Consider the following 19,804-nt stretch of genomic DNA (forward strand, 5'->3'; position numbering starts at 1 on the left):
AGGCAGGCTCATTTTACATTGCAAATACTTGGTGGCTTTGTCATCTCGCATATCAGGCAGTATATCGGCTACCATTGCTGGTATCTATTTGAACACAATATGGAGCCAATGAACCTCAAAGATCATTTTACTATCTTGAGGAAACGCAGGAGTAATCTTGACTGCCTGAGATATGAAATGCATACAACAGATATCTTAAAGCCAGTGGTCAATACTCAATCATGCAGAGCAAAACTGTTATTTAATGAACATTTCATATCACTTAAAGTATTTTGCCACCTTATACGCTTAATTGTAGATCCTTTTACTATGCAAATACTAAGCTACTATCTTATTGTCAATGACATCCGACGATGACGAAACCTCGTATATTTCGTTGGATAATTTTTGTGGTGGTAATATTCCCTCAAACCTTACTTCTAAGATACAATTACTTAAGAAAACATTCAGTAATATCTACACATCCAGGAAAAGCCTAAAACAATTTCAATAAAAGAAAACTAAGTTAACTTATAAAATAAGACATCTCTGCATTCAGATATGATCTTTTGATTTCTTTTCCAAATCATGCACCGAAGGATTTATCATTAATAACAAGAGGTCAGTAAAATCATTTTCCTCTTTCAAATAATCAGCCTCCATGTACTCTGTTCGCCAAGTGAGAACAGTAAGTCTTTTTTCCACTTTTAGCACTCTGTACATTGGATGATACATGCAGAATTCAAACAAAATGGCTCAGCTTCAGAAAGGCACATGTTGACCAATATTGTCTCATCGCAAAACAATTTAAACTCAGTCCGATTAATTCCCTCGTGGAAATTTTCCATTAAACGCTCCTCAATAAGACGTGCCATTTCAAGCTCTTTTGCATTTTCCTCTGCGTTTGATTTTGCGTCACCGTATGATTCGTTAAGGATAGAAATCAGAATATTCATAAGAAATATACTTGTGAATATACAAAACAAAAACGCAAACGTCGGACCAATGAAGGGTTTTTCCCTTCGAAGAGCGTCCATTGGGATTGCTTTTCCTAACAGGAATTCGAATTGCGACATGACTGCATTGAGGTAACTAGAATACTCTAATACTACACCACCGAAAAATATCATACCTGTCACAACAAATGCATTAAACACGATCATAAAAAGGAGCACATACGAGAGTTGACAGCCTATAGATTGCCGAAAAGACGAAAACAAGTATATTACATGTGGGTTAAAACGAATTAGATTCAAAAGCTTGACCGTCACCATGAAAACAGCGACAGCAATAGACGCATTTTCAAGGTTAAGCCAATCCAAGGCTGTTTGGAAATGCACGATTTCATATGGAGTGGCTTGAATAGACTTGACAGTGTTCAAAACGCTTTTAGCTCTTATCATGTAAAATGCTACAGAGGCTACAGAGAAAATTATCATGAAGAAATCCACCATGTTCCAAACAGACTTAAAGAATCCTAGGCGTTGTTGATAAAGGTGAACCAACATAACTATAAAGTAAAAAAGGACCATTGCCATGAACAGAAACTGGCCAATTAAGAAAAACATCAGAGCTCCTGACTCAGTGCTGTACAACTCGAGTGTTTCAATTCTCCTTGTAGTGTAGGCTGCACCAGTAGCTAAGGCCTCGTAAAAGTATGTGGCAACGCTAATCAAGTTTGTATTGACATTGAAAACAGCAAACTCTAGAATTACAGCCCGAGTTTGGCGATCAAGCCATCCATTAGTAATAGTCTCGTTGAGGACGCCTTGTGCAGTGCTTTCATCGTATCCCATGACTGCTGCATAACCACCCCCTTCATAAGAGTTGTAGGATGCTAGAATGGGATCGTTGCGAAGTTCTGCTGCTGATTGATATCGCCAAGGCTTAGGGCAAATTTGGAGAGCATCAGGCCACGAAGTATTGAGGGAGAGAGGTATCCAACCTGGAAGGCTTAGCAAAGTCGTGTCCTCATTTTCTGGAGAATAGTCGTAATAACATTCTGCTATAATTCTCGAAAGTAAACGGCAGGAACCTTCAAGTAAAAATAAACAATAAAGATAGGAATAAGTTACTCTAAGATTAACAGTTTTCTCAAATGCAGATAAAGTGAAACAGAGAAAGAGAAAAATGTTGAGCAAAAAAAGAGCACGTCGGTAAAGTTTCTTGATATCGAGTTGAAGGTTATTGTTCTAAAATTGCTTTTGAGTCAAGTTGTAAGCAGCTAGTTGAAATGTGTTCTAAACAATTGTTTTTCTTTTATTGCTATGCCCTATCTCTGCACCTCTAGTATTTTAACTAAGTGTGTTAGTAACGAGCCTTTTAATTTCCAGCGTTACAGTTTTCGAATTGATTAAGCCATTATGATATTTTCCTCTTTCAACTAGCACTTTCCAATCGTATATTAGGATTTTTTCCCACCAATTTAGGAGCTCCATTGTCCATCGTCAAGTTCAAACAGTCCTTTTTGATAACCCGTTTGTTTATAAAAATGATACATTCTGACCAAAGTTTACTTTTTTTAATTCTGAGCTGTCGCAACCAGGGCATTCCCACTAATATCGACATCTTGTTCCCGATGTACACATCGTTTTTCTCTTCAAGTCCGTTGTACCACGCCTGGTTATAGATGTTTAATATGAATTCGTTCTTTAACCATGCTCCTAAACCGTGTGCATCCCCTACCTGGAATAAAGAATAAGTAATTAGAAAATTAAGGTGTAAGGACCCCTCAAGAGGATAGAATGTGTGATCAAATCAAAAGACTGGAAAGAAGTGAAGGGGGAAAGAGACTAACTGCCAATCTTAAAAGCAATTAGGAAACAATTAATAAAATATTAATAAACAAAGAATTCAAACGCCCACTGCACTTAACAGCGAACGTGAGTTTGAAATCCATAGTAACACCGCTACTACTTTTTTGTAAAGGTAAAAGTCATTATTTTCACTAAGTAGAAAATTGCTTCAGTACAGATATATCTATGGTAAATTAGCCTGCATACTTGCCATCGCTAGGTGTGGTATTGCGACTAACTTTGGTATCTATTTCTCTGCTAAAAATCTACGAGTCTGTTATCTTTCTCTGATATAAGGGTCGATTACCATGCGAAATAGCTTTTGAACACTGCCAAATATTTTATATCTGCGGACAAAAAACATTTTTAATTTTACCAGATTAAAGTTAGTAAATCGATATGGATTGGCTTGCATAATCATACTAATCTTACCAAATTAAAGTTAGTAAATCGATATGGATTGGCTTGCGAAATCATACTATTCTTACCAGATTAAAGTTAGTAAATTGATTTCTCATCTCGGACGTCATCAGAAAACGATTTCCATTCTTGTTTCCATAAGATACGATAGCCAGAAGAAACACAAATATCAAATGGAGAACAATTTCTCTTGTCATGCTTGTTAACTGAGCTTCCTTTTTTGATCTCTCCCTCATCTTTTCCTGCTGATATTTTTTATAACGCTGTTTGGGATCATCGCCCAAAAAATCTATCTCAATTGCGAGTGAATCGATAGTGGTCTCTTCTTCTTCTTCTTCGCATTTGCCTCTGTTCTTTTTTGTGAAGAGAAAGGAAATAACCATGACTGCTATCATAACCTTCGTGGGCTGTACAACGAAAATATCTTGTCCGTTGGAAATGAGAATAGAAGCAAGCCACTGTTCAGAGGTTTCCTTTCTCCACATTAAACTGTAAAACAGCGTAAACGTTGCTGCTGCCATTGTCGTAGAGAAGCAGAGAAACCAGCTCAAATAAACAAAGAAATGAGGAAGCATACAACCACTGTCCGTCATTTCATCCAAAAGTCGTTGGGCCCCGTCTGTACCTTGGTATTTCTCGCTCCTTTTCTTTCTCGGTCTGCTAGACTTAAACAAGAAGGCAATTATTATGTTTACTGGTGCAATGATAATGCCGCTTTGTACTCCGATGACTATCTGTCTCCTGGAAAACTTAAAAGGCCCAACCTGTATAGCACCATCAGATTCGCCACCAATGTTATAGAACATGGCATTTGCTATCATGGCACTAAACAGAACTGAAAGGCAGCATGAAGCTCTTTGCACACGTGTAAAGGTACTGCTACATGCTTTCCCAAACACTGACATCCACAAGTGACTGTCGGCAAGTTTTCTGGCCAAGCGCGAGCGAACCTGAGCTGAGAAGGCAGAGTAAGATTTGCTATCCACAGTTACCTCTATTTGGCCGTCGTCTTTTTCCAACGCAAGCCATCTATTGATGGGGAAAACCCATCTTTCTTCGGTCTGACGATCTTGGATAACTACGGTTTCCACAAACCAAGACGGATTGTTACCCGAATTATCGTGATCCAAAGTAATTTCTTTTAAAGGGCCAATGGATTCTTTCATCTCGAGAACAAAGCCGTTGATACTCCCTCGTCCGAAAAGGTCACTCGTCTCCCCTTCCTCGTTCAATAGAATTTGACTATGCCCACAATTTTCGCCCTTGATACTGATGGTTATGTTAGCTGTTGTTGCTGAATGTTTCCAAACGCCCGTGCTTATAACCATATCGTAATAATAGGCTCCTTCCCTCACAAGCGGTATCAATTTCGGAGGGCAAATCTGAAAAAAAGGAAACATTCGGAGGTGAAAATAGTTCAAAATACACAACTACAGGTTGAAATATGATTACCTTATCTACATCTCTCTTGTCGGCCCTCCTTGCGAGGATTAAGACAACGAAGTACAGAAGGAAAAAACTGGCAATTGTCACAAGTACTGAAATATTGCCACTTTCAGCAAGGTTTGAAAACTCAGTAAAAACTTTGTCGAAGTCAATTGGGTTTGGTGCTTGGATGAAGTTTCCACCAAAAGATGTTAAATGATTGCAGAGACATTTAAGATGGGTGGTGTTCGAGTCTTGGCTTACCTTTAACGAAAACAAAGAAAATTCAGTTAAGCGGAAGAAATGAACATTATCTTGAGCATTAGTGTATAGCACACAAGCGATTAGTGCTTTTCGCGTGCGTTGATTACCTAGTTCGAAAATGAATAGCAAACAAAATTCATCTCCGAGCAGAAAAGCGCAAAAGCGCGAGTCAAGAGTTCAAATTCCTATCGCGTTTTTGGTATATTGAAAGAGCACAACTACTTTTTTGTGTCTGTGTGAAATATATTAAAATTATCTTTTACCTCGACTTCTGTAAATGATTGTTTCCAAATTAAACTCAGGCACGATCGTGATTAACTTAGAAAAGTTTAATCCCGTGCCGAACTGATGAACTGCTTTAGTAAACGAACACTGAGACCCGTTCGACACAAAAGAGAAGACATTAAAATAAACAAGTTGATTAGTTGTTCTAACCCTATATTTATAGCCAATTGGCATCCAGATGTTAAATGTCAAATGTTTATACTAACAACTCCCTCCCATAGAAATGTTAAGATTGCTTTCCTTATCGAAGGTAGGCGACAGTGACAAATGCATAAGGGATTTGACTCAGTAAAGCAGACTTAACAGTAGTAAAATTAAGAAATGATTAATTTTTACCCGGCAACCTTCCGCGGTCCACTTTTCTGTGTTCTCTGACCAATACAAACAACTCGACTGGGTCATGGTCAAAGTGTAGTTAATGTCTGTGTTTGGATCATATTTGGGAATCACAGTGCTAAGAGATCCTTTTGGCGGTGGATCTTTAACACCCACACATGACCGTCGTTTTCGACGATTACCAAAACAGGATCTTCTTTGCCTAGAATGTTGACTTTCATTCTTAGGGCTTTTAAAAAATAAGCCCGCGTAAAGGAAACCTGGCTCAGAAGGTGTCACTGTAACCGAGCTATATCTTATAAAGCAGGTTGCATTAGCATCTGTTTGGTTGTCACATGTAGATGTGAAAGCCATTGTAAAATTGTGGTCAAAGTCATTTATCGTTGGTCTTTTTCCAAATTTTATGAACAGATTGATTTGTATTCCCGCTTTGGCCATACTCAACTTAAGAGATACAGGAACATTGGTTAGTTCCGCGTAATAACTTCGAACTGAAATCTGATTTGGCTTAAGAAAGCTATGCTGTGTCCCGTTGGTGGAGTTCTGAGCTGGACTGAAAATGGGAATCAAGATCTCAATGTCATTGTCAAGATTTGATACATTTATCTTTTCCGCGCTGTTACTTTTAAGCTCAAGACTCGTGACGCGTGATTTGATTTTCTTGCTGCTATTGTCCCAAGTAAAAGGGTTAAAATCAAAAGCTTGCATCTGAAAGAGAACACAATAAGGTTTTAGTAAATTTACTTGGCAAAGGGCGACTCTAGGAGTTTTTCTCGCGTACAAAAAAATGGTGTTAATAGATTTTGTCATTTTATCATATTAATTAAGTAGACATGGAGGCAGGAAAACGTAGTTACCAATCAGGGCTGCGATGTCTGGAATCATTCCCAAGTGATTTAGGATAAGAATGGCATCGTACCTGTACATTTATCTCTCCAGCACCTATATTTCCAAGGCTGCTTGGGAGCTTGAATTTACTTGGCCCATCTCCCATATTGAGTCGTTTTGCATCATTAGCTGTGACCTTTTTCAGCGATATTGCCAAGTTTGGAGTTTTTAAGATAGAGCAGATCTTCTGATGGAACCAAGCGGCCAAAAAATGCATCAGTCATCTTGCTCAGTTTTTCGGAGGCCTTTTTCACGAACTGAAAGGAAAGTAAAAAAAATGGTGTTCAGTCACATGTTTACGTAGTCAATACGATGACTTTTCCACTTTATTAGACCTAATAAATCGTAATACACTGTTCTTCTTCGCTGCCATCACTGGTCTCGCCGTTTTGTTTATCTCAATCTAAACTCTATGCCTCTATGCCTCTATGGCAAAAACGAAACTCTAACAAGGGAGTTTATAGAGAATGGACTGATCTCTATGATACTCGCACTTGTAACTGTAATTGTGATCTTTACCTCTGGAGAGGGTGGGGTTACTGCCGAGTCTGTTTCGTCCTGACTCGAGCCTGCGGCAGACTTGAGAACATTTGTGAGACAGCCTGTAATACTTGTAGCTGTGTTTACTAACTCTGGTGTGAATGGCTCCTCCGGATCGTTGAGGGTGGAAATCATCATTTGTGCTGTACTATCAGTCAATTGCATTGTTAATTCCTGGGGAAAATAACACCGATGCGTCATATGCCTGACTGGAATTAAAATTGTAAGGAAAGACTGTTGGATTGTATAATTTAGATCATTCTCAAATGAGATGCATGTATGTTTTCAAAATAGTAATAACGAATTATTGAAAAATAATAGAGATTTCATTTACTACGAGTCACCCGGGAGGATAAGCTTGTTGCTTAACTCGGTTACAAATTGAAATACTTCATTCATTTTCGATCGGGTGCATCGTTTTCTGGGGATAATCTGTCAGCTATGGTTATCATCCTTAGGTTTAAACTTTAATTTATGTCAATAAAAGGATTTAAAAGAAAAAAAAGTGTTGTACCATATTGTTATTGTTGCTGTTACCGCCACCGTTACTGCACCTCTCGCATTTTTGTTCAGCCTCCAGTCCCACGGCCAAGCTTACTACTGACATAACCAAGCGAGACATTTGAAGATTCTCTAGTGTTATAGCTGTAAACTTTGATATCAATGTGTTGGAAATCTAGGAACAAGAAATGGCACGCCTCATCAACTCAACATGGTCACAGTCGCTCTGACACCGTCTTGTTTAGTATGAATTTAACTATTATGACAATTAGGCTATATTTTTCATCATTCCGGTTATTCCTGTTTTTTTCTGTTTTGTTTTTTAACAAGAAACTTTATATGTTATACGATTGTTAACTGTCTTTGATTTTTATTACCGTCCAGAAGCTTGTAATCTAGCTAAGCGTGAAAAACTTTAAAACTCACATTGTCCATTTCGTTTACTCTTTGAGGATTTTCGTCTCTGGTTACGATATATTAACGTGAATAACGGCGCTTAGCATTTTTACAAACCTTTGTTTGTTCTTCTGTTGCTGCTTGCCGGCTCGCTTGCTCCGAAATTTCACTTTCAATTCACAAAAAAAAAACCAAAAAAAAACAAGAGAGAAGTCCGGGAGATGGTCTGACGTAGACAATTTGGCAGACGGGGTGACAGCGTGTCAGCTTTAGCTGAGCTCTATACTTTTAACTCTCAGAGAGCAAGCTCTTTTTAGCGATGAAAGCTCGCCTTATATTCGAATTGTTCTATAAAATGATTCATTGCACATATTTTAAGTGTGCATTACGACACGAATAAACAAAAAGCGGAGTTGCTACGTGTTCTAAGAAACAACACAACATATTTAATTCTGGAAGTGTTGATGCCGACTGTATTTGAGCAATTTTATTAACGTACCAACGTTTTGTCATTAGGGTCCAATTCTTGTCCACATTGGTTTTTTTCATTTGCAGACTTGAAAACAGATATACCAAGTTGAACAGCTCGGCTGAGTTCACCCTTGTTGAGAAATTCATCCAGCTTGTTACCTTCCCCGACTACAAAACTTTTTAACTTGATTGCAACTTCCTCTGGTGATGAAGCACATGGATCAAGGCCAGATGATGGCCTCACCTGCAAGGGATATGTGAAATATATTGTAATATTTTTTGGACTGAAATATCTTTTTGGCGTTTGAGCTAAAATTCTAAGGTATTATTGGATCCAAGCGGCAATGATATAGAATTGGATAAAAAAAGGCTAGCGAGCACCAATAAAGATTAGGCCGTGTTGAAACCAGTTTCTAAACAGTGTTTATGAATTAAATTGGAAAATGCAAAGATTGTAAGTGGCGTTTTTATAGGTCGCGTAAAGAGTTATTTTATTGAAAATTCCCCCGTAAATAAACAATTGCAGTACCTTGATAAGTAATTTCTCTACAACGGATACTCCAACTGCATTCTTAATGACAATAGTGACTTGTTGGTGGAAATCTTCTTTCGGCGATCCTGCAGGTAACACTGTCGACACAGAAGAGGGCGACGTGCCATAGGACATAGGCTCCTCTCCAAGTGCAAATTCATATGTCAGTGGCAAGTAAGTACCCTGCCAATCGAAGCATTTAAAAGTAAACTCAGTCTCCAGTGAGACGCCTTCAGAGAACGATGGTGCGCAGTAACCATTTTCCGGCTCTCCAGCGGTTTCAAAGAGGAGTACAGAAAACCCGTATGCTCCTTTCAAAGATGCTACCAGTAATGTTAGATTATACTTCGATTTGGATTGTAATGAATTTTTATTGATTATCATATTGGTAGAATTTACAGCTGTTGAAGTCATATTGGGTAAAATAGGTATATTTTCCCAACTGTCTGAACCCTTTAGCATGGACAGACGCCATTCGTAGACAGATCCATTACAAGGAGAATTAAGACACTCTGATGTCACGCGTAGCTTGTTTGAGGCAGAAACTATTGCGCCACAATCTATGTAACATCTGAGGAAAAAAAAATAGAAAAGCATAAACAACTCACGAAAAGCTATAAAATCAACCTCAAGCAAATGGGACTTATTTAACTGAACTCCCGACATCAATTTCAGAGGTGAAACACAGCTTTAGTAGATCGGTGAATAGCGCTTTCAAACCACCACCTGCTCGTCTTTAGAAAGCAAGTCAATGTTAGTTTCGGGGCAGTTTTAATAAAGAATGACTAGCCTTTTCGAGTCCTACAGCTAGATACAAGTTAAGCTAGTTTAGAGAGTAGAATACTCATTGTAATGTTAAAAGCACCCCACCTCTCTATTTTTTTAGGAGGATTATGGTCTTAACTCTTTCATTGAAACGCTGCATACCTTTCTTAGGGTCTCCCTTCCCATTTTAAGCACGTTTGCTTCTGGGAAACTGTGTTTCGACAAGTAAAAGCCAACTTTTTTTAGACTACACACATTTTTAAGAGCTTTTCTGTACCGATTTCTTGAGTATTAAATTTTCTCTAATTAACAGTTAATGCTACATAACAATCACCTGAGGGTCACCTGTGGTACCTCTCCTGCAGCTATCATAAAGGACATTTCGGTAAAGGAAGTTCTCACATCCTTGGACACATTCAGCCGTAGAAAGAAGGTCTTCTCGATCTCAAGTTTACTTGGATCAATAGTAATGATTGTAGGGTTTAAGTCTCCTTCGTTTTGAAAAGAACCGAAACAAGAGTTGCTTACAGAAGTGTCACTCCGACAAGACCAACTGAAATTGAGTCCGGTATGCATTCCAGGGCCAATGTCTGCGTCGTAACTTAAAGAGCCATTCACAGTGACGTTTTCCTTGGACCCCCACCGTACACTGCTTCCTCCATCAAGAATAGCTCGCAAGGGAGCCGCAATAACCTCTATGAAGCCATAGTCAAAGGCGTTGAGAATTTTTGGGGATGCTGGATCTCCGACTGCAAGCGTCGCATTGAATTTAACTTGATAGATACCAGCAGGTATGGATCGTTTGTCTATCGTCCACTCCGTTGTCCCTTGACTAACTACAGTTCCTAATGCTGACTCCGAGGCAGCTAACTCCATTTCGCTAACCACACTCCATTCAAAGGTACTTGTCAGTACAGTTAAATCTTTATTTAGACCCTGTATCAGAGCTTCACGGACACTTTTGACCGAGCGTTTTACAGGTGTGGCATGATACTTGTCTTTTAAAATGTTTCTAATGGTCACCGAGAAATCTCCTGAGGATGAAATAGTTAACAGAGTTTTTGCATCATTTTTCTCCCTCAAAGAAAAATAAACGTTTGTTATATGGGTGTAATTCCTGATGAATTCTCTTACGTTTTTTTTTAACAGTACGAAATAGCCCATACTTGACATTTCAACGAGCGATTTTCAAGCTCAAAGACAATGAAAAGATGATAATAACAAATTATCAGCTAAACATTATTTCACTGTAAATTGACATAATTCTTACCAACTGGTTTACATGATACCCCATCACCATGTAGTTTTTTCGGCACTCACAGCTGAAGGATCCTGGATTGTTAAAACAGTGAGCAACTCCATGACAGTTATGAGCTTGTAATGCACATTCGTCGATATCTATAGAGTCATGGGAAGGAGCGTGAGGTTTATTGTTCAGGTTATATTAACGAAGCTCTTTACCAGTTGTTTTAATCTTAAAAACTCTCCTCCTTAAACCTATTAGTGCATTGCCATAGAGGACGAGAGGCAACGCCTGATTATGGTACCTGAACATGGAAACATCCCTCACCTACACAAGTCGTACCATTTCCTTCATACCCTGACATGCATGTACAGTGAAAAGATCCAACAGTGCTGTTACAAACAGCCAATGGGTCGCAGTTGTGCACATTTGCAGTACATTCGTCGATATCTAAACGAAAGAGGAAAATAGCTGGTGTTAAATAAAAAGCTTGAGACATTTAAGACACCAGCGGTTATCAAGGAAAAAATGTACGCGCTCTTTAGCAAAAACACTTCAGTTAATACAAACTTCTTCAAACCTTAAACTAACGAAATTTTCCTTAGTGCTCTTGTTGTGGTGACCCATGATATGTGGAGAAGGCAACGTAAAACTCTTAAGAAAGTAGCCTTAGTCACCGTGTATTTCAATAACATCTCTCTCGTTTTTCATCGTGTGGACAGAAAATCCAATAGATGACCCACAATACGAGACGAACGGTCGTGTAATTTTACATTCAAGTGATAATGTACATTTCGATGAGTAGTGCGTACCTAGATAGCTCACGCCATTTCCTGAGTACCCATCCAGACAAGTGCAGTCATATGAGCCAAACGTGTTGTTACACTGAGCATTCACGTCACAGTTGTGTTTCTCATCTTGACATTCATCTTCATCTAAGCAGAAATAGTAGTTATGGGAACAAAGTCATATCCCATCCTTGAGTATAATCACTATCAACAAGCTCGCGCAGGTTTCAATATTCTTATAGACATTTAATATACTTTAAAATGTTTACTTGAAAGCAGATTAAAGATTGCATGTATATTTAACAAGTACAGATGCCTTTGTATGCATGCAGATATCCAACGAGCTTTCAAATGAATTCATCGATAAATCATTAATAAAATAAAAGGTTTGGAAAACTAACTGACCATTTCGAATACACTGAACACACACAAGCATAAGTGAATGCCACACACAGCTTTTCGTCGTATAACTCGTTATATTCATCGTTACCTAGGCCAAGATGTTTCACTCTATTTATTTGCTCTGCCGTTAAGGCTACGTCATAAAACTGCATGGCAGCAATTCTTGCAGTCAAATAACGAGGATCGTCTGCTTTGACACCAACTCTGACGTTATCCTGTGTACCCAGCGTTACGCCGGCCCCGATATTCTTCTCTACTACTCTCACTCCATTAACCCATAGACTTGCCATTCCAGTTATATAGTCGTAAGAAGCACCAATATAATGCCATCTGTGCGTCACCAAAGGCTGATTGGTCGATAACGAACCCGATATACTTAAGTACTCTCTGTTTTTGAAAAGAGCGTAAAGATTTCCATAACGGGATATCCAAAGGTGAACGGAAAAATCACCACTTGATTTGTAATTGAATATGGGCCCTTGGTGTGTATTTTCAGGATACAGCCAACACAGCAATGTGATTGAGTGTTTCAAGTCTAATCCCCCATCGTTTGGGAACTCGATGTAGCTGTTTGCATGCCCGGAAAATCGATAAGAGCCACCTATGTCACCATTCGGACCTATCGCCGAGGATACATCTCCACGAATGCCTTGAGGTTGTTTATCTGTGATCTCCCTTGTTTCAAAGAAACTGTTCAAAGGAAAAATTGCTTTTGCTTCTGGGATATCGGCGGCTGCAAGAAAAGTCATTAACGAGCTAACTTGGCATTTTGCCGATTGTAGTTTATATAAATTCAATATTGGTTACTAAAGACTGCTACCTGATGAAAGATTTAATTTATATCCAATAGAACGGCACACTTCATCAGTACGGTATATCTCTCTCTTTTATCCATATTCAGTGCTGTATTATATTGTGTGATTCCAATCATAATAAAGACATACCTTGCACTAAGCCTCGATTAAAATTAATGTTATAAATAGAGCGTAATGTATGAAATTGTGTGTTTTATCGACGGTTATAGCTGGGAAATCAGGTCAAGTTATGTATCTCACCAATTCAATCAACATCATCTCCTGAGAATCCTCGAAGACAAGTAGCATTGAATGAGCCCATATTATTGTTACATTGCGCCATTTCGTGATAATTATGAGTCCGCTTTATATGAGTTCCTGTGTGTTTGACTACTTCTCCTATTTAACTGTCAATTTGTCTGTCTGTCTGACTGACTTTCCAGTACAATCTTTCGGCTTATATGTGTGTTTCCTTATAAGGATAGACAGCTGATTGTAAAATTCTAGCATTTGTTACATCAGTTACATTTTCCTGACAACCCATGGAAAGGAGAACCTACGAAGCTATGTCTTCAACTCGCTATCAAGCTTCCGTGACTTAATACAAGGAGAGCGTCAGTCAGTTAATGGAAGATTAAAACCTCACGTTTTAACGAACGTCACTTAAGGTTACCTGAAAAACCGAACAGCTCCACCCTCATTGCTATTCCCTCCTGCCAGTTAACTGGACGAAATCGGATATAACGTCCCACGATAGGTGGGCTCAGGTCATGATAAACGATTGCCTTCTGGTCATAATTTCCAGCAAAGACCTTGATAAATGGAGAAAAAAACAAAACAAAACAAACAAACAAACAATTAAAAGAGGAATAATTTTTATTCATTTTCTTAAGGAGATAAAGTTGCAATAAGTAGATTGATAGTTAATTAGAACCGAATATTTCCTTATGCGGGTTAACCTTTTTTTTCATGTTTTCGACACATTTCACAACAACAATTGACTTGGAACAATGTAAAAAAATAAATAAATAAGAAATAAAATCCAGGGTTTTTCTGGCACAATCTAAAGATTTATTTTTTAATTTTATGGACCTTTCTTATTGTCCCTTGTTCCATGTAATATTGCAGGTAACTTTTTTTATAGCCATACTGTAAATTGTAGCTTGTAACCCACTTAGGCGAAGCATTCATTCCTTGTGTGGCAACTCGTTTCACGATGATATTGTTATTTCGCAAATCGATCTGGAGCCACTGGTCGCCATCGTCTTTCAGAGGCAACCAAGTTTCCTCGCTTAATATTAGTCTGCCCTTGGTCGACGCATGATCTGTACTCAGTTCTGAAGAGGCACTAATTTGTCCGTCAGAAATGGCACCGTTTTCCATACCAAGGGGGTCTTGACATTCTTTATATTTCAAGAACATAAACAAAAAGTTATAATTGAGATAATATCCGCACCTATCTTCCTTACTGTTAGAAACTTAAAACGGGGGACAAAAAAAACAAAGTTAGAGGGAATTGCATTACTTTCGGCTGAGGATGTTAACGTCAGGGAGGAAAATATAACTATTTGAGAAAGAATTTGAATATGTTGTAGGGCTAGGCAAGGACTCTTGCAAGCGAAATGGAGATTTTTGGTTAGAGTCTTGTGAATTAAAGGAAAGCTTATAATTTAATGCCAACAACACCATGGGCGTAAAATGGAAAATGCTATAACCTTTTTAAGAGGCTCAGATACTGAAGACAAAATGAAATAATAGTGCACGGTATCTTTCACATATAGGATAAAAGATAAGCGAATTGCAAATCATTTCTTGAACGACCTAGGAATTCTTATCAGCAATTCAAAATTGAACTTCACCTAGACAGCCGTACAACTCTACTCACATAGATACCCCACCAATCCAACTTGTGGGTCGGAAACGGATGTATCTTGCCCTGATTGGTGGGGAAAGGTCATGATACACAACAGTGTCTTGGTCTGTATTGCCATTAAAATTCTAGAGAGAGTTGGAAATTAAATCTTATGAGAGAAGAGGCTATTTCCACGTGCGTTTTTTTTTTTTTTTTAACATCAGCCATAATCAGAGTATTTACGCTATTCCTTCGATAAGTTTTCTTGTAGTTTTTCTTATCAGTTCTGAAACTGCTCTCCACCATCCCCAGAAAATGGTATGTACTAATAAAATGTCATCCCAACATACCGCCCTTAAACCTTCGTGTGAATCAGTTTGCATTTGCTTGTCAAACAGACTTAAGATAACTTCTGCAAGACAAAAATAAGTCCTTTGCCATATCCTTCAAACTAAATCATCCCCAATTGGTTTATGACGCCCAAATAATTTTTAATGGAAGTTGCGGCAACTTCAACTCCTCATTTCTACCTTTATGTAGGATTTTTTTCTCGTAAAAATCAGACATATCGCGGCAAGGGTGGAAAATTCGATTTCTTTCTTATTTTAATGTTAGATAGGCTAGGCCATAACTAAAATCACTGGATACTTTTTTTGGCAAAATATCTTTTTATTTCAGAGAAAAATACAAGTAACGAAATTCCGTTAAAATCGTCATCTTTAGCAGCAAATTAAAGCACGAGTTTGAGGGTTTCGCATGCAAAAACGAATCACTATCTCGTCTTTTAAACACTCAAATCTTCTTTTTCGATCTCATAAGACCTCAAAAAATGATTTTTGGAAACATTGCGCTCTTCTTTGCGCTTGAAATAATTTAATTTCGAAAGCAAACATTTCTCTTCAGTAAAAATACTTCGTGAATAAAATTAATTTTCACCATGTGCTAAATCTTCAGATGGATTAAGCTTTTGGTGGTTGAATTTCGAAAAGATGTTCTCAATATAACTGTAAAAATTTGTTTGGGCAAATGATTGAGAGCGATACAAAAGCTTTTCAAAGTCCGTTAAAATGCAGTTATTTGATCTTTTGCGGTCAACATTCCAGTCGCGAGTCACACATATTTTTATAGGTTTCAACCCATATGAGGCCGAAAAAATATACATAGAAAGATATTTCCAAATGCTCTAACCTCATTTGCCGCAGAAGACCGATCCAGAGACCATTTTAGTGTGATTCTCTAGTCGTTCGTCGTATTTAGGTCTGTATAAATGATAACGTCCGATGAAACCGCCAACCCTGTCGAACACCATCTTGTTGTCAAACGTTCGATATCTTTCTTCACTGTGGCATCGATCTTATTCAACGGTTCAGTTGACTACGAGTATTGCTCAGTTTACAATGCACTAAAAGATTACATCTGACAGTCTAATTCAATGTTAAACTGAGTTGACTACAAACATGTAGGCCCTTTGAGTATTTGGCTTGTCACGCAATACCGGCGACAAAGGAACTTTAAGGGGTAAGTGAAGGGCAAAAATCCATATAATTAAGCACTATCAGAAATGAATTCTTGGAAACTACAAAATATTTTATTCTGTAAACGTTTTTGTAATAGTGTCATCTTTGTCTGGTGACAAACAGTAAAATACATTTATTTATTGCAGGGAATTATTCTTGTTTTTTTTTACGCTCTGTGCCTGTCGTACTTAATAGGGGTGTTTTTCTTTCCACTAAAATTGCAAGAAATACCCTAATAGCATGAAAGAGAACCTTTCGTACATTTTTACAACACAATGCTACAAAACGCAGTGGTGGGGATGTGTGGCTTATGTGAGGCTGGGGTGCTATGTGCTGTGGCCAATGGGTGGGGTTTGCATAAGGGAGTGGTACTATTAACCACTGTTAACATTAACAGACCCAACTACAGTTTAAAACCTTAAACTACAGAGGGGCCGACATATGTGCGTTCGGCACAAAATAAGGTCGATCTCGTCTTCAGGACAGGTAAATTTGAAAGCCGACTCATGACTTGCAATATTCTTGGTGCATGAAAGTAAAGGAACAATTTTCGTCTCTAGTGTTGTAACCACAAACTCCGCCAATAAGCGACTTGACAGTGACACTGACCGTGCCAGTTAGTATATTTGTGAAAAACAAAGTCCGAAGCCCTACCTCTAAGCAAACAATAGGCATCGTGTAATTACCATAAACCAGGTTTTGTTTTCTTAGGCTTACTATTTTTAGCAGGTATTAAATTTTGCTTTTCAACGAGTATTAGTCAAAGGCCCGATCTCCGCGACTTACATGTGAGAGATTTCGATGTTCACAACAACAAAAAAGCTTAGCAGCAGAGTGACGTCTTTTTACTTTCCCCCTCCCCCACCCCCTTTGTATATAACTTTCCATTGTATGATTTGCATTGGGTGTCGACTCTCCGTATACAAAACTACTTTGACTGCAACATATGTGTGGTGCCACTTTTAAAAGCATGGATCAGATCTACTGCACCACAAACCGAACAACACTCACAGTCAACTGAACCGCTGGATAAGATGCCACAGTGCAGAAAGATGTCAAACGTTTTATCGCGAAGATTGGTGACAGTTCACAGATTGACAGGCAGTTTCATCGGACGTTAAAAATACGACGAGCGACAAGATAACCACAGTTAAATGGTCTTTGGATCTTTCTTCAACGGTAAATGAGGTTAGAGCATTTGGAAATGTGTACCCATGTACATTTTCCAGCCTCATATGGCTTGAATCATATTAAGGTATGTGTGTGACTCGCGACTGGAATGTTGACCGCAAAAGTTCAAATAACTGCAATTTAATGGACTTTGAAATCATTTGCCCAAAGAAATTTTTACAGTAATATTGAGAACATCTTTTGGTAATTCTACCGCCCAAAGCTTAATCCATTTGAAGGTTTAGCACATGCTGAAAATTAACTTTACTCTCAAAGTACTTGTACTGTAGAGAAATGTATGCTTTCGAAATTAAATTATTTTACACGCAAAGAGGAACGCAGTGTTTACAAAAATAGTTATGCGAGGTCTTATGAGGTTGAAAAAAAAGATTTGAGTGTTAAAAAGACGAGATTGTGATTCGTTTGTGAATGCGAAGCCCTCAAACTTGTGCAATAATTTGCTGCTAAAAATGACGATTTTAACGGAATTTCGTTATTTGTATTTTTCTCTGAAATAAAAAGATATTTTGCCAAAAAAGCATCCAGTGATTTTAGTTATAGTCTAGCCTATCTAATATTAAAATAAGAAAGAAATCGAATTTTTCACCCTTGCCGCGAAATTTAGACAAGCGTTCTTAATCTCCTATAGCAACAGGCTTTGGGGAATAAACGATGGTATTTTAAGGGCTTATTCCTTGGAGAATTGCAGTGTTTTACCCTGATCTATGTTGAATTTTGAATTCTAGAAATTGGTCGCTTAGCGAAGTGGTTTTCCTCCCACAAGGTATTTCTTAGCAATATCCCCAGTTTGTATGAATTTTATGGAAAACGAAAGAAAAAGTTATTTCGGACAATTATCAAACCTTGGCCTCATTATGTCCATGCTCTTTATAAAAGTAGAAATTTAGTCCGTCGTTGCTGTAAGTCAGACGGTACTTTGTTACTCTATCCGGCGAATTAAGGATGTTTCGTCCTTGTGTTGCAACCCTTGTTATTTTAATGTATCGATTATTCAGATCAATCTGCAGCCACTGGTTTTCATCATTTGTGCGAGCCACCCAGCCCCCTGCGTTGTGCTGTGTTTCTTTTACATGAAGTCTACCATAATGAGCTTTTTCTTTGTGACTCCATTCGGAAGAGGCGCTCATTTGACTGTCGGAGATGGCGCCGCTTTCCAACCCTCGAGCCTCTGCACACTCTAAATAGTATAAACAACTCTCATGGCTGTTTTTCAATTGCCAATTGACGCCAACTTAGCACATGCAGTGAAATGGGTTCGGGCAGTCAAGTCTTTCTTTTTTTTGTGCACTGCATCATACCGAATTGTTAGCGAATTAGTAAAAACTGCTCTCTTATATAAATTACATTGTTTTATAAGGAATTATAAGATAGAGCTACAAACGCAAAGAACTGCCATATTTTTTTAGGTGTGTTTTTTATCGGCAACCAGCTGTTGACACGTCACATGCCTTTGGCACCTCTCTATCAAGTTGATGAGAGAATTGCAAAGCGTTCAGGTCAACGTTTCTTAGGAGCTGTGTTGTTTGTATAGGTAATCACATGATTTCGAGTGCAATTTGGAATAAGTAAGCACGACTAAATTTTTTCAAAGACCAACAAAATTACACGAACCCGTAGGGCGAGTGTAATTTGTAGTCTTCGAAAAAATTAACAAGTGCTCCTTTATTTCAAATAGCACGAGAAAAATCATGTGATTACGTATTAATGATATACATGAAAAAATCATAATTATGCAGAAGCAAAACGCGCGCATCAAGTGCAAAAATAATTTATTCAAACCTGCAAGTGACATTGTATGTTCAGTCAAAAAAACTGCGCCCCATCAGAACAATAATATACAATGATATTTTCACGTATTTAAGGCGCAAAAAAGGGGCGCAAAAAAGTTCAAAGTCCGGCTTTAAGTTCAATTAGTATGTCTCCAAATCACTTTCGATGGAATGGAATCGTTGTTTGCGAGGTTTAACCATGTTTGTTTTTAATTTCGGCGTAGAATCGCTCGAGTAAAGTGTTAAGCTGGGCCGGCTCGTAATTTTCGATCTCCTTGGCAATTCCCTTCTCTAAAAACCACTTTTTCCAAGCCCACAACCAAAAAGCAGTGGTTTTTACAGCGTTTTCGTTGTAACAGCTGCTTTTCAGCCGCACTATAGTTGTTACGGTGGCAAAAGAAAACCAATTTAAGACGCCGGCCATTGTTTCGCTCGCAAATTTTTTGCGTATCCAAATGTTGCGACATCCAAGGCCCGCATTTGATTGGCTATCTTTCTTTGCACTGAATTAACCCTCTTCTGCATTGAATTACTTGAAAACTTCATTTATCTTAACCAATCAGAACTGAGTAATTTTTTCATGTATATTATTGATACAATAATAACAACAATAATAATAACAATATCGATGATAAAAATAATAATAATAAT

General features: G+C 38.1%; 1 protein-coding gene and 1 pseudogene across 2 annotated transcripts; both read right to left on the reverse strand.

The window, feature by feature from the left end:
* Window positions 1-234: 234 nt before the first annotated feature.
* Window positions 235-19,176, reverse strand: LOC113669760 (polycystin-1-like protein 2; annotated as a pseudogene). The gene is made up of 18 exons (XR_016188440.1): window positions 19,164-19,176; window positions 18,227-18,561; window positions 14,684-14,822; window positions 13,917-14,227; window positions 13,498-13,636; window positions 11,653-11,775; window positions 10,868-10,995; window positions 9,932-10,631; window positions 8,830-9,403; window positions 8,329-8,544; window positions 7,447-7,608; window positions 6,912-7,106; window positions 6,424-6,649; window positions 5,505-6,212; window positions 4,647-4,883; window positions 3,263-4,576; window positions 2,496-2,664; window positions 235-2,014 (listed from the first exon to the last, which is right to left on the reverse strand). The product of XR_016188440.1 is annotated as a polycystin-1-like protein 2 (transcript).
* LOC149042330 (C-reactive protein-like) lies at window positions 11,990-12,779 on the reverse strand. Its single transcript, XM_089211916.1, has one exon. The coding sequence runs from the start codon at window positions 12,777-12,779 to the stop codon at window positions 12,000-12,002; it is 780 nt and encodes a 259-aa protein (XP_089068042.1). The 3' UTR covers window positions 11,990-11,999.
* Window positions 19,177-19,804: the final 628 nt, after the last annotated feature.

This window comes from Pocillopora damicornis, chromosome 7 (genome assembly GCF_964200805.1).
Source record: "Pocillopora damicornis chromosome 7, jaPocDami1.2, whole genome shotgun sequence".
Lineage (NCBI taxonomy): Eukaryota > Metazoa > Cnidaria > Anthozoa > Scleractinia > Pocilloporidae > Pocillopora > Pocillopora damicornis.

Excerpts from the sequence above, each read along its gene's own strand:
- LOC149042330 (XM_089211916.1), bottom strand. The coding sequence starts at position 12,779 with ATGACTTTTCTTGCAGCCGCCGATATCCCAGAAGCAAAAGCAATTTTT.